Source organism: Erinaceus europaeus, chromosome 14 (assembly GCF_950295315.1).
Source record: "Erinaceus europaeus chromosome 14, mEriEur2.1, whole genome shotgun sequence".
Lineage (NCBI taxonomy): Eukaryota > Metazoa > Chordata > Mammalia > Eulipotyphla > Erinaceidae > Erinaceus > Erinaceus europaeus.
The window spans coordinates 44,146,123-44,158,834 of record NC_080175.1 but is presented as its reverse complement, the minus strand read 5'-3'; the positions used below and the strand labels follow the sequence as shown (position 1 = coordinate 44,158,834).

Genomic DNA, 12,712 nt, shown 5'->3' with positions numbered 1-12,712 from the left:
AGAAAATGTCTGGGCTCATGAATGGGAGGCATCTACTCTGATTCTGTTATATTCCTAATCCTGCGAGAGGGATGATTTTGAACAGGTTTTTTATACAATACATTGCAGAATCAGGTAGTGCTGCTAGCAATGGATGCCCCTCCCTGTCAACCTTTTTATTTTATGGTAAATAAAACAGGACCAATGGGGGAAAAAAAAAAAAAAAAAAATATATATATATATATATATATATATATATATTTTTTTTTTTATCACAAATCAATACCAGAAACTATACAGTGATACAAATGCCAGGCTGCACCCCTCCTGGCCTGCTCCCGACACCTCAGGACTCCCTTGGGCTTCCTGACACCAGACTCGGAACTGAGATTTGCCCACACAAAATTCCACTTCCCTTGACAGAGTACAACAAAATTAGTCAATTTTATTTAAAAGAAACATTACAAATAATTGTGCAAAATTAAATGCCATGATTAAATACATGTAAAAGTAACATGCATAACTTACATTGAAATTCACAAAGTTAGCTGATTACATGACAGTAAAGAAACTGGCAAAACTGAGAACTTGTGGCTGTAGATTTTAAATGTTTGCAACCTGAAATCAAAACCGTATGGTTAAGTTTTTTATTTTTTAAGCGAACTGAAAAATATATACCTCAAAAGTAATACTAACAATATAGAAATCATAACCTATTTTAGTTACCAAACGTTAAAAAAAAAAGTCATGTGCCTTTCATTCTCAAAATGTTAGTGTGCAACTATCCTCATCAATATTGGGGTGAAGATGGTGGGGGGCAGGCTGAGGCCACACACTGCGCTGCACAGCTCAGCACTGTCTGAGATGGTGACGGGCTCCCTTCCAGGCCTGGACACTGATACTTTGTCCTGTCACCAATTTTAAAATCATGTTGACTGTTCCCTACAGGTAACAGGGAGTTTCACCAGGACACTATGGGCAGTGCACAGTCTCTATCACTGGCAGGGCACTGCCTCAGTTCTCACAGCTCCGACAGCAAGACTGGACCTAGCACTGAGCACATACAGCCAAATAACAGGGCAGACCAGGCACGAGAAGACCAGGACTCAGACTCACAAAGGAAATGCCCACCTTGTGTCTGAGAACACAAGTGTGTTGGTTGTTATTAGTGTTCAGATGGGAGAAGGGATCAAGTCCCTTCTATTCTAAGGCAAGCTGCTGGTACTGATTCTGCTTAAAATCTGGTATATATAATGTAAGAACGTTGACAAACTTGCTCCTTTCCCCATTATAAACTCGGTAAGAATGACGGAGTCTGTTGTCAAAAGCAAGCTTCACTTTTCCCTCCCTTTCCCAAACCCGTCCCTAAGTGCGGAGCTCCTGACTACAGGTATGATGATGGGTGGAACCACGAAAGCCAGCGTCACAGTTGAACTAAGTAACAAGCCACCAGCAGCACAGCTGTTCAGAGCCACCAGAGTGTCCAAGATGCCTTGGTGACACTTCTTTAATACTGAAAGGGGGAAGCCATGCTCAGGAAACAGACATCACATATGGCTTCAACCAAGGTTTCCCAGTTAGTCCCTGCAGCCTGTCACCCACAGGGCCCAGGGCGCTGGCACCAGCCCCAGGAGTTTGAGGGGCACACTCAGTGCTCTGGGGGCAACGGCCATGGGTGTTGATCATGTTCCTGGCGAAGTCACAGCTTGTCGTCGGTCATTTCTAGAAACTGCGCGTAGACATCTCGGATACACTCCCCCTTGGGGTTGAAGAGGAATTTGTAGTAACTGCCATCGGCACAGATCGCTGGGACAGAAGAAGATCAGTTTACTCATATGTTGCTTCTCCCGACAGTTAAAACCAAGCAGTCCTCATTCAGCTGAGCTGCACATAGTACAGCTCTTGAGAAATCTGAGGGTGCTGAAAAGCTCCCTTCCTCACGGAAAGGGGCACATGCTCAGCCTTGCCCGAGGGGTGGCAGCCATAGGGAAACCCTGCTTGTCATCAGTTCAGGCACCAAACAACCTGTCCCAGCACTTACCCAGGAAACCTGGAGGGCAAATGCCAGAGGGGCACATGGTACCCCTAGGAGAGAGGAAAGGGCAGCTATTAGAGCTGGCACTGCACAGAAGGGTCACTGTCACTTACCGATGACAGCATTGGGCTCTGTTCCAAAGGCACAAATGCATGGAGAGCCTGAGGGAACCTGAAACTTGGAAAAACTCCACTTGGAACTGAAGTATTTCGGAAGGAAACTGGCTGATGCCAAACTATGAGGACAAGGAAGAAAAAGATACGGTCACATCACTCAGCCAAGTCCAAAAGACGTGTGTGTGTGTGTGTGTGTGTGTGTGTGTGTGTGTGTGTTTTCCGGGGGAGTGATGCACATTACCAGGGCTTCACTATTCAGGATGAAGTTTTTAGAAAGGGAAAGGAAGGAGGAGGAAGGGGGGGGAAACCACAGCATTAAAGCCCCCCCCCAATGCAGTGGAGTCAGGGTTCTAACCTGAGCAGAGCACACAAAGCAAAAACATTGCACTATCCAGTGAGTTATTTTGCCAGCCTTAAATATTTCATATTTTACATTAAAAAAAATCATGCTTCTTTAACTGGCTTTGTAAAACATTCAGAAACCACTAAAACTGGCTTCTAGTGCCACTCATCTTCTGAACACAGGAAGCAAGGACAGTTTGGTCTTAGGACCAAGATCTCGAGAAAAGGGCCTGGCTCTTCAGATACATGCCAAAGAGCTAAGAGTAACAACTGGCTCTGTTTCAGCATCGGGCAACATGCACAGATTTCTCCAAGAGCCAAATAAACAAGAGATGGAAAAGATCCCAATGGTGCCTTAACACTGCAAATCCACAGCTAGTGCTTCCAACTCTGGAAACCTACCTAGACTGTTTATTCCTTTTAGGATCTTCGGCAGCAAAAATGTGCACTGTGCCATGGTCACTGGATACGCAGATGAGGGAAGCGTCCTGATTGAAGTTAATGCTGCAGAGAGAAACCAGATTGTCAGAGGAACCTGCCACAGCTAAGAAATATCCCAGCAAGCAATACAAGCCCAGATCTTCCCATACCTACTTCTTTCTAGAAGCTAACGGCACTCAGAATACAACTGAAAGCCCAGCTTCCCCAGCACAGCCTCAGGTGCACAGCGGGGCAGGAGGACAGCAAGAAAGATGGGCTCCTGCAGTCGAGACGCACAGACCCTTTGGAACAGGGCAGCTCATGGGCTGGGTGAGCACCTGCCTGGCTGGAGAGGCCCTGAGAGCAGACTACACACTTACTGCAGAACCCCACTGCCATTCTCGCTGAATTCACAGTTCAGGTATACTTTTTTTCCCCTTTTGTTGCCCTTGATTTTTTATATTGTTGTTGTAGTTGTTGTTGATGTCATCGTTGTTAGATAGGACAGAGAGAAATGGAGAGAGGAGGGGAAAACAGAGAGTGGGGAGAACAAGACAGGTGGGGAGCCGGAGGCTCGAACCAGGATTCCCACGCCAGTCCTTACACTCTGTGCCGTGTGCGCCCAACCCGCTGCGTTACTGCCCGACTCCCAGTGCAGGTATACTTTATATCACAGACCTGACACTGCTCCAACCCACAAGGGAGGCAAGAATGAAATCCTATCCCACCTGCTAGGGGAAAGCTTCATAAGTGATGAAGCAGTGCTGCAGGTGTCTCTCTGTCTCTCTTCCTCTCTATCACCCCCTTCCCTCTCAATTTCTGACTGTCTCTATCCAAAAAAAAAAAAAAAAAAGAATGAAATCCTGCCCAGCAGAGACCAGCCACATGGTGTCAGAACCCTCCCTGTTTCACAGAGGTGAACTAGCTACACAGGAAACAAGATCCTATTGCCTTAAAACACTAAAGACAAGTATGCTGAAGGGAAGTGAAGAATGAAATAAAACTGAAAGATATTGGGAGTCGGGTGGTAGTACAGCGGGTTAAACACACGTGGCGCAAAGCGTAAGGACCGGCAGAAGGATCCTGGTTCGAGCCCCCGGCTCCCCACCCGCAGGGATCACTTCACAGGCAGTGAAGCAGGTGTCTATCTTTCCCCCCGTCTTCTCCTCCTCTCTCCATTTCTCTCTGTCCTATCCAACAATGATGACATCAATAACAACAATAACTACAAGGGCAACAAAAAGGACTAAATATTAAAAAAAAAAAAAAACCAAAAACTGAAAGGTATCTGTAAACACCAAAGCCAGGTGATGCATTAATGGCAAGTAATTATGCTTTCTACTTCTGTGTCTGTTCAAATAATGAAAACAAAAATTAAAATCACAGAAACTCCCCAACAGCCCCTCATGAGTTCTTACCAATAAATATTAGCTGCTTGAGATCCTCTTCTTAATTCCTGGATTAAATTCCCTGATGAAGTGTCAAATATTCTTATAAGGGTCCCCTTTGAAAAAGAGTGAAGTGTTTCATTATTAGAGATGGGTTTTTGTGGTCCAGGAGGTGGCACAGTGGATAAAGCATCGGACTCCCAAGCATGAGGTCCTGTGGTCAGTCCCCGGCAGCACATGTACCAGAGTGATGTCTGGCTCTCTCTCTCCTCCTATACTTCTCTTAAGTAAATAAATAAATAAATAAGATCTAAAAAAAAAAAAGAGAGAGAGAGAGAGAGATTGACAACTTTTTAACTACCTGAAATGATTTCTACTTACAAACCCATCCGTGCCACACAACCCTTTCCCAAACTGCTTGAACAACTTTTCCCTCCAGTGTAGCAGCAGCAGGTGTTGGCAGGACATTAGTGTGAAGCACATGGGTGCTGGCCCCATCAAAACCAGGAGAAGCCACCCTCTGCCTCCCAGAGAACAGACATCTCAACTCCATGCTGCCTAGAAAAGTCTGTAATTCTTCTGCCAGAAAAGATGACCCACCACCAAATACTTTGGGGACACCTATGTCACCCTGGCTGATGGTCCAGAGCCCCAGAACCCAGGCCCTCTGGAAGTGCTGATTTCTCAGCAGTGAGGCAGCTCTGGGAGGCACTTGCCCAGAAGAGGAGAGACCTGCACTTACTTTTTCAGATGCAGTTGCAATTCTTGTTCCCTGCAGGTTGAGAGCAATACAGCTCAGGACGCCCTCATGGGCGGGAATGTCCACGGGCGGCTTTTCAGTGCTGGCCAGGTCCACGAGCTGCACGTGGCCCGTGTGTGTGCCCGGAAAGGCCAGGAGGGAGTTGTTACTATTGGGACACAGGACACAGAGGCCTAAACAGGGACAGAGAAAAGCCATGAAGCACCCGTAACTGTCCTCTAAATCCCTGCAGTTCCATAACCAAACCTGTCCCCTGACCTCCAAGGAAAAGAATGTGTGCAGGCGTTTCTACTCGTATCAGAACCATGAAATCTCTTCATTACGAAGGGTATGTGATTGGTGTGGGAGGTGGCACAGCGAACAAAGCTTACACCCTGAGTTTGAGCCCTGCCACTGCATGTGCCAAAGTTCTCTCACATACACAAATAAATCTCTAAAAAAAGGGGGGGGGGGAGATGAGAGGGTCAAGTAAAGCTGCCGATGACTGGAAAGTGTAGTTAAGGTCCATCTTCTGGGATGTAATACTGCAAAATCTAAAGAATACCTTACACAGCTGTGGAGACAGCTCAGCCTGTAAAAACAGCAACTGGCTTGAAGACCCAGAGGTCAGAGATTCAATACGTGGCACCACCTTAAGTCACAGCTAAGCAATGCTGTTCTCTTTTTCTCTCCATTCTCACTCTCTTCTCTCAAATAAATCTATTTCAAAAACAAAGCAACAACAACAAAAAAACGATTCCACCAACTATAGCCTATTTAAGAAACACTTAGGAATACATTTATTGGGCCATCATAAAAGTCATAACATATTTTTCTATGTGAAAATGTGTCGTGACTTTTTTGACAACCTAATTAACAACAGACAGGTAAGAAGTTCTAGCACACAGCAAAGGAAAGCCAGAGTTCATAGACGGCGGGCTGCATGAGGCCAAGGCTGAACTGACAGTCATCTAAACATCAGTGTAATCACCAAATAATCTCTGCAGGCTTTTCTAAAGAAACAATCAAGCTGTTGGTGAAAGCTACATGGGAAGGAAAAGGTTCTAAAGCAGCGAAATACTTTCTTGAAAAAATAAGTTGAAAGATATTTTATCTGGGAAACTGACTGTTTTGCCATTCACACAGCCCAGCTTCTTCTAGATTATCTACTGGATAAAGACAGAAGTGAAGACAGGGAGAGGGAGAGGGAGAGGGAGAGGGAGAGGGAGAGGGAGAGAGATAGAGTCCAGACCTGTTTTACTACTTGTGAAATGTTCCCTACAGGTGGGCCGGGGGATTGAACCTGGGTTCTCAGCCTGGTTTCAAGTCTGGCCTACACTACACTGGGAGAAGCTTCAGTGTGATGGTGTCTTTCCCTCTCTCCTCCATCTCTGTCTCTCCTTTTCTGTCTAAAAAAGATGGCTCACGGCCATGAAGCTTAGTTATTAAACTTCTAGAAGAAAACAGACTATTTACCGATGGTCATAAGCATATGAAAAGATGCTTGACTGACTTCACTAGTACTTCCTCTGTGACATAGAGTCTAAAACAAAGAAAACACTACTCTATCTCTGTTCTCAGACCTGGGTTTTAGGTTCTCATGTAATGGAAACTGGCAAGGCCTGACAATTCTTGAGTGACAGTACAGCCATAGTGCAGCAGAGGTCCTAGGTTCAGTCCCCAGCACCATCGTGTGCCAGTCAAGCAGTTTCTTACCTTAAGCAGCAGGGTTGAGCCCTCACGAGGGTGAAGGTTTATCTTAACTACAGAAACACGAATACAAGTATTTATAGTGACTAGGCTTAAAGTGAGTTTTATGTAAATTTTAACAATGCTAGGAGAATTTTTTTTTAAAAGAAATTAAGGTGAAGTGCCCAGAGATAGCTCATATGGACATGGCTCTAGCTTTTTTTCCCATCACTACATGGGAGCCCCATGGATGATGGAGAAGCACTGGTCTCTGCTCAGGGAAACAAACAGAAAGGGAGGGGAGAGATAGCATAATGGTTATGCAAAGAGTCTCAAGCCAGAGCTGAGCAGTGATCTGGTAAAAAAAAAAAAAAAAGAAAGAAAACTGAGTAGGAAAGTTACTTAGTAGTATCGTGCATGGGTTCATTCTCTAAAAGTAAATTAAAAATAATAAATAAATAAAAGGTTACAGTCCAGGAGGTAGCACACTAGTATGAGGTCCTGACTTCAACCTCCAGCATCACACGTGCCAGAGTGATCTCATTCCTTCTCATAAGTAAACAAATGAGTTTAAAAAAGAAAAAAGAAAAAAGGGGGTCGGGCAGTAGCACAGTGAGTTAAGTGCTCATGGCGCAAAGCGCAAGGGCCAGCGGAAGGATCCCAGTTCAAGCCCCCGGCTCCCGACCTGCAGGGGAGTCGTTTCACAGGTGGTGAAGCAAGTCTGCAGGTGTCTGTCTATCTTTCTCTCCCCGTCTTCCCCTCCTCTCTCCATTTCTCTCTGTCCCATCCAACAACGAACAACATCAACAATAACAATAATAACCACAACAAGGCTACAACAAGGGCAATAAAAGGGGGAAAATGGCCTCTAGGACAGCGGATTCATGGTGCAGGCACCAAGCCCAGCAATAACCCTGGATGCCAAAAAAAAAAAAAAAAGTAAGGTGATGTTATAACAAGCAGTTCTCTTTCCAGAAGAATAAAGGGAAGACTTCAGAACTGAATAAAGCATGGATTCCAGGGCCCACCACAGAGCTTCCAAATGATGAGAACACTGTAAAATAGGCCACACACACCACCCCCCTCCACGATGCTGACAGGTGAGACCCAGAACTACTAGACGCTGAAGGTTGGACTGGAGGAGTTAGAACACTGTGCTGAATGAAGAAGCCGATTCTCCCAGGCACCCATGTCTGGAATATGAAGGGGAATCTTCTCCCCAGTTATACTGCTCAGATAATAATCCAACACACAAGAGGATGCCCAGCACACAAGTCTGCAGCCACATTCCACATCACTCCTCCAGAGTGTCTTACCTTTAGGGTTATAGCAGGTTTCAAAAACATGTAGCTGATGGGGATTGTGTGTGAATGTAAACACCTTAATCATGGAGTCCAAAACAACTACGATTCTGGAAAGAAAAAACATGAACTCAGAATTCCTCTCACCAAAGGCAAAACTTTAAATATCTTGTAGGGTGTGTGTGTGTGTGTAAGTTACAAGATTGTGGGAGTTGGGCATTAACGCAGTGGGTTAAGCGCATGTGGCACAAAGCGCAAGGGCCGGTGGAAGGATCCCAGTTCGAGCTCCCCAGCTCCCCACCTGCAAGGGAGTCGCTTCACAGGCGGTGAAGCAGGTCTGCAGGTTTATCTTTCTCTCCCCCTGTCTTCCCTTCCTCTCTCCATTTCTCTCTGTCCTATCTAACGACATCAATAACAATAATAACTACAACAACAATTAAAAACAAGGGGAACAAAAGGGGAAATAAATAAGTATATAAAAAATTAAAGTCACAAGATTCTAAGATTATAGTGTATAGTTTCAAACTGTTCTTATTGTCTTGAAGCTTCAGTTTAGAAACACTCCAAAGGCCACACACAAAAGAAATGTTCTTTAAAAAAAAAAATTAGATATATAATAGCTTTTTAAGAAAGTTACAACTATTATTCTTTATTATTATTATTATTATTTTAAACAAAACACTGCTCATTTCTGTTTTATGGTGGTGCTGGGGATTGAACCTGGGACTCTGGTGTCTCAGGCATGAGAATCACATAACCAGTGTGCTGTCTCCCCCACAAAGTTTTAATTTCTTTACTGGGGGGATTAATAATCAACAGTAAAATACAGTAGTTGGCACGTGTCTAACATTTCTCAGTTTTCCACGTAACACTTTAATCCCCACCCTAAATCCTCCTCAGCCATCATGTTCAAGGACGTGAATACTCCCCCACCACCCCCAGATTTCTTTACTTTTGTGCAATACACCAATTTTTCTTTCTTTTTTTTTTTTTAACCAGAGCACTGCACAGTTCTAGCTAATGGTGGTATAGGAAATGGAGTCGTGACTTCCTCAAGCATGTAAGTCTTTCGCCCTGTTCAACTTTAAAATTCCTATCCTCGGCAACAGGGTTTCACTGGGTCTTCACGCCTACATGGTTCCACTGCTCCCAACACATTTTCCCCCCAGACAGAAGTTGAGAGAAACCAAAGCACTGCATCACCACTTGTGAAGCTTCTTTTTTGTGGTACTCCCATGTGATGATTGAGAACTCAAATTCAGATCTGCACACATAGTAAAGTATGTTATCTACCAGGTGAACCATGTCCTGGCCTCCAAAATCATTCCTGGACGAGCTTCTCTTACAGATAGGGCCTAGCTCAGGTTCCAGGGAAGCACAGGCTTAACAGCTCCTGGCTGGAACTAATGAATGAACAAGTACCCTCACTTAAGCGCACGTGACACAAATAATCCTAGTATAATAATCCTGGTTCCAGCCCCTGGCTCCCCACCTGCAGGGGAGTCGCTTCACAAGTGGTGAAGCAGGTCTGCAGGTGTCAATTTTTCTCTCCCCCTCTGTCTTCCCCTCCTCTCTCCATTTCTCTCTGTCCTATCTAACAACAGATAACATCAATAAAAACAATTAACTACAACAATAAAACAAGGGCAACAAAAGGGAATAAATACTATATATTAAAAAAAGATATACTATTATGATATATTCCATCTAGAGTAAGAACCAAGCAGTGTGTAATGGGGTAGAAAGTTTATTTCTACATACTTTCAAATGTCTCAACAATCAAGAAATGTGGGGCTCCGAACAAGCAAATTCCACTGCTCAAAGCAAACTCTTCTTCTTCATATATATATGAAGAATATATATATATATATCCCCTCTTTTTGTCCTTGTTTATTGTTGTTCCTACTTATTCGCTGGTGAAGTGATTCCCCTGTAGGCGGGGAGCCAGGCGCTCAAACAGGGATCCTTACGCCTATCCTTGTGCTTTGTGTCACCTGCGCTTACCCGCTGCGCTACACCGCCGCCTTCTCCTTCTCCTTCTCCTTCTTCTTTTTGCCTCCAGGGTTATTGCTGGGGCTTAGTGCCTGCACCATGAATCAACTGCTCCTGGAGGCCATTTTTTTCCCTTTTGTTGCCCTGGTTGTTTTATCGTTGTTGAAATTATTATTATTGCTGTTATTAATGTCATTGTTGTTGGATAGAACAGAGAGAAATGGAGAGAGGAGGGGGAGAACAAGACAGACACCTACAGACCTGCTTCACCACCTGTAAAGTGACTCCCCTACAGGTAGGGAGCTGGGGGCTCGAACCAAGATCCTGATGCTGGTCCTTGTGCTTTGCGCCACGTGTGCTTAACCCACTGCACTACCGCCCGACACACGTTTTCCTTTTTTTTTTTTTAGACAAAGACAGACAGGGACAGGCACTGAGAAAGAAAAGATATAGCACTTCTTGGTGCTCCCAAGTGGTGGCAGGCTTGAACCTTGGTTCTCATGCATGGAAAAGTGTGCACTGTGCCAGGTGAGTGGCCCCCAATTACTAAGAAATAGAGGAGCTGGTAGACACCTCACCCAGTGGAGCTTTCTGTGCATGAGACCCTGGGGTTGAGCCCTAGCACCACACAAGAGAGCCATAGAACCACAGAGGTCACTCAGTGGCATCACACATGCACATGGTCTTGGGTTCATTCTCTAGCACAGCATGAAGAAAAAATAAATAAGAAGATAACCAACCTACCTATCCCGGCGCAATTTGACAGCTTTGACTTCTGTAGAAAATTCTATTTCAATAACAGTCTTCTTTTTCAGGTCATCCCAGATCATCACTGAAACATCAGACAGCACTCATAAACAAAGTTCTCTTTTTTTAAAAAAAGATTATTTATTTATTTACCTATTTCCTTTTGCTGCCCTTGTTTTATTGTTATAGCTATTACTGTTGTTATTGATGTCATCGTTGTTGGATAGGACAGAGAGAAATGGAGAGAGGAGGGGAAGACAGAGAGGGGGAGAGAAAGATAGACACCTGCAGACCTACTTCACTGCTTGTGAAGCAACTCCCTGCAGGTGGGGAGCCAGGGGCTCGAACCAGGATCCTTACACTGGTCCTTGTACTTTGCGCCACGTGTGCTTAACCCGCTAAGCTACCACCTGACTCCCTTGAACAAAGTTCTAAACAGGAGATAGTTAAGGGCACTTCTGGAAGGGGGCATTCATTCAAAAACACCTGACCTGGCAGAGATGTTGCTGACCCCCTACCTCTAATCCCTTCCCAGATCACCTTCCTCCTTTGATAGTCTGCTGGCTCTCCTGAACAGTGTGGTCAAAAACACAGGCAAGCAACCATTTTTGCCCAGACACAGGCTTGCACTTCCTCTGCCAACCCTACTTGTTCCTAGTCTTCAACTATAGTTACTAAGAGTTAGAGAGAACCTTGAGTTGGGGCAGGGAGGTGGAGCACCTGGTTGAGCACACGTTACAATGCACAAGGCCCCAGTTCAAGTCCCCAGTCTCCACCTGCAAGGGGAAAGCTTCGAGTGTCCATTTCCCCCTTCCCTCTCAATTTCTGGTTGTGTCTATATAATAAATAAGTAAAGATTTTTTTAAAAGAGGGAGACAAACTTGGTGGAAAAGATGGATAAAACCCCAGGGCCAGGGGTTTCTGTACTGCACACTATCACAGAAGCCTGTTTTTGTCTTCTTCAAATCCAGAGGAACCATCAAGCTCGCAATGCAGCATTTTATTAGGACGGACTGGCAAGTGTCAGGGGACAGGATGATTTAAAGGACCTCTAGGACAAGAATGCTGGTGGGGCCACAGTGAAGAAGTGAAGAACGTGTGGGGAGCAAGGGCTCCAGCATCCAATCATTTCCTATCTTTTCGTCTTGATGATGTATTTTCTAAGTGGCTGAGGAGTGAGAAAGTGAGCTCCCTCAAAAGTCAGGGCATGGGGACCGAAGGCAGAAGTCACCAGCACCATGACCAACACAAGCCTTTGAGGCCAAGACATAGGTGTTAAGTTTTGCCTGGATGGATTTAATGATCTAAATTCAAACCAAGAGATAATTAACACCAGCCTACAAGAATTACTGTTTATTATAAAATAACGTCAAACTGTTTAAGAGGTTAATCTTTATAACCATTCGAAAATAAGGCTAAGAATTTTGCTCAAAACAGCAAGTCCACAACATATATGGTAAACACTGCATAGAAAAAGGGCTTGGAGGAGGCTAACCTTGGCAGACAAGTTAAGGACTACAAAAGCTGGATGGGGCAAGAGACTGGCATACTGCAGTGATGGCTCTTTGGCCACTACCAGGCCACCCCATCTTTCAGGGATCTAGTCAGGGAATCCTAGGATTTCCACATAGACATGATAGGCCTATAAGTCTCAGCAGATCCCTCTCCCCACTGTCGCTGGTCATCTGCTGGTCATTTCCATAAGGAACAGCATAGTGGACCTTCTTGTAGGCCTCCACAGGACTTTGCCCTCAATGTGGGTCAACACTGGTGGGGACTGCCCCATTCTCTGGAGGGAAGTTAAGTCAACATACTCTGCCACATGAGGAAGACGGGTCCTACAATGAGTGCAGCCTAGAATCTTCCTGGCAATGACTACAGAATGTAAGTGCCAGATCAAATCGATGGGGTTTACAGTTAAATATTTTTGTATACTTTTTCCATATTTGGGAGCTACTCTCTTC

General features: G+C 44.8%; 1 protein-coding gene across 3 annotated transcripts in view; it reads right to left on the bottom strand.

The window, feature by feature from the left end:
• Positions 1-404: 404 nt before the first annotated feature.
• WDR45B (WD repeat domain 45B) overlaps positions 405-12,712 on the bottom strand; it is a 31,807-nt gene continuing 19,499 nt past the window's right edge. For 2 of the 3 annotated variants that reach the window (XM_007524450.3, XM_016188753.2), the window contains exons 4-10: positions 10,746-10,833; positions 8,025-8,119; positions 5,023-5,213; positions 4,311-4,396; positions 2,875-2,976; positions 2,128-2,249; positions 405-1,785 (exon numbers count right to left, since the gene is read on the bottom strand). In XM_007524450.3, the coding sequence (XP_007524512.1) occupies positions 1,679-1,785; positions 2,128-2,249; positions 2,875-2,976; positions 4,311-4,396; positions 5,023-5,213; positions 8,025-8,119; positions 10,746-10,833 (791 nt within the window). In that variant the 3' untranslated portion in view covers positions 405-1,678. The remainder of the gene's footprint in view (positions 1,786-2,127; positions 2,250-2,874; positions 2,977-4,310; positions 4,397-5,022; positions 5,214-8,024; positions 8,120-10,745; positions 10,834-12,712) is intronic. The other variant, XM_060171692.1, reaches the window with a different exon arrangement.